The 495-nt window shown below is 61.4% G+C and overlaps 1 protein-coding gene across 3 annotated transcripts in view; it reads left to right on the forward strand.

Moving 5' to 3' along the window:
* SLC6A8 (solute carrier family 6 member 8) overlaps positions 1-495 on the forward strand; it is a 9,025-nt gene that overhangs the window by 4,437 nt on the left and 4,093 nt on the right. For all 3 annotated transcript variants that reach the window (XM_025210762.1, XM_025210763.1, XM_006029303.3), the window contains exon 7: positions 367-491. In XM_025210762.1, the coding sequence (XP_025066547.1) occupies positions 367-491 (125 nt within the window). The remainder of the gene's footprint in view (positions 1-366; positions 492-495) is intronic.

The following is a 495-nucleotide window of genomic DNA, read 5'->3' on the forward strand; positions in this document are numbered from 1 at the left end:
CTCCCTCGACCCCCCCCCCCCCGTACCTGTGAGAATCCCCAGAGCTCCCCATACCCTCTAGGGAGCCCCAAGACTCCTCTTATACCCATGGGGATCCTTCCAAGACCCCCATATGCTTTGTGACCTCCCCCCAGACCCCTAAACCCCTGCAAAGATCCTCACTGCTCCTCCAAGCCCCAGCAGGTCCCCCTGAGCCCCCCACATCCCCAAGGGTTTCCCGGTCCCCCATACTCCCAGAGATGCCCCCAGACCCCTCTGCCCTTGTCCCCAACACCCTAGGGTGCCATGGGGGGATTAGAGGGGGGCCTGACCCCTGTGACACCACTGTGACATCCATGACCTCCCTGCAACCCTATGACCCCACAGGGACTCGCTGCTCCTGGCTGTCATCAACAGTGGCACCAGCTTCTTTGCTGGCTTTGTCGTCTTCTGTGTCCTTGGCTTCATGGCTCATGAGCAGGGCACCGATGTGGGCCCTGTTGCTGACTCAGGTGA

Source organism: Alligator sinensis, unplaced genomic scaffold, assembly GCF_000455745.1.
Source record: "Alligator sinensis unplaced genomic scaffold, ASM45574v1 scaffold1023_1, whole genome shotgun sequence".
NCBI lineage: Eukaryota > Metazoa > Chordata > Crocodylia > Alligatoridae > Alligator > Alligator sinensis.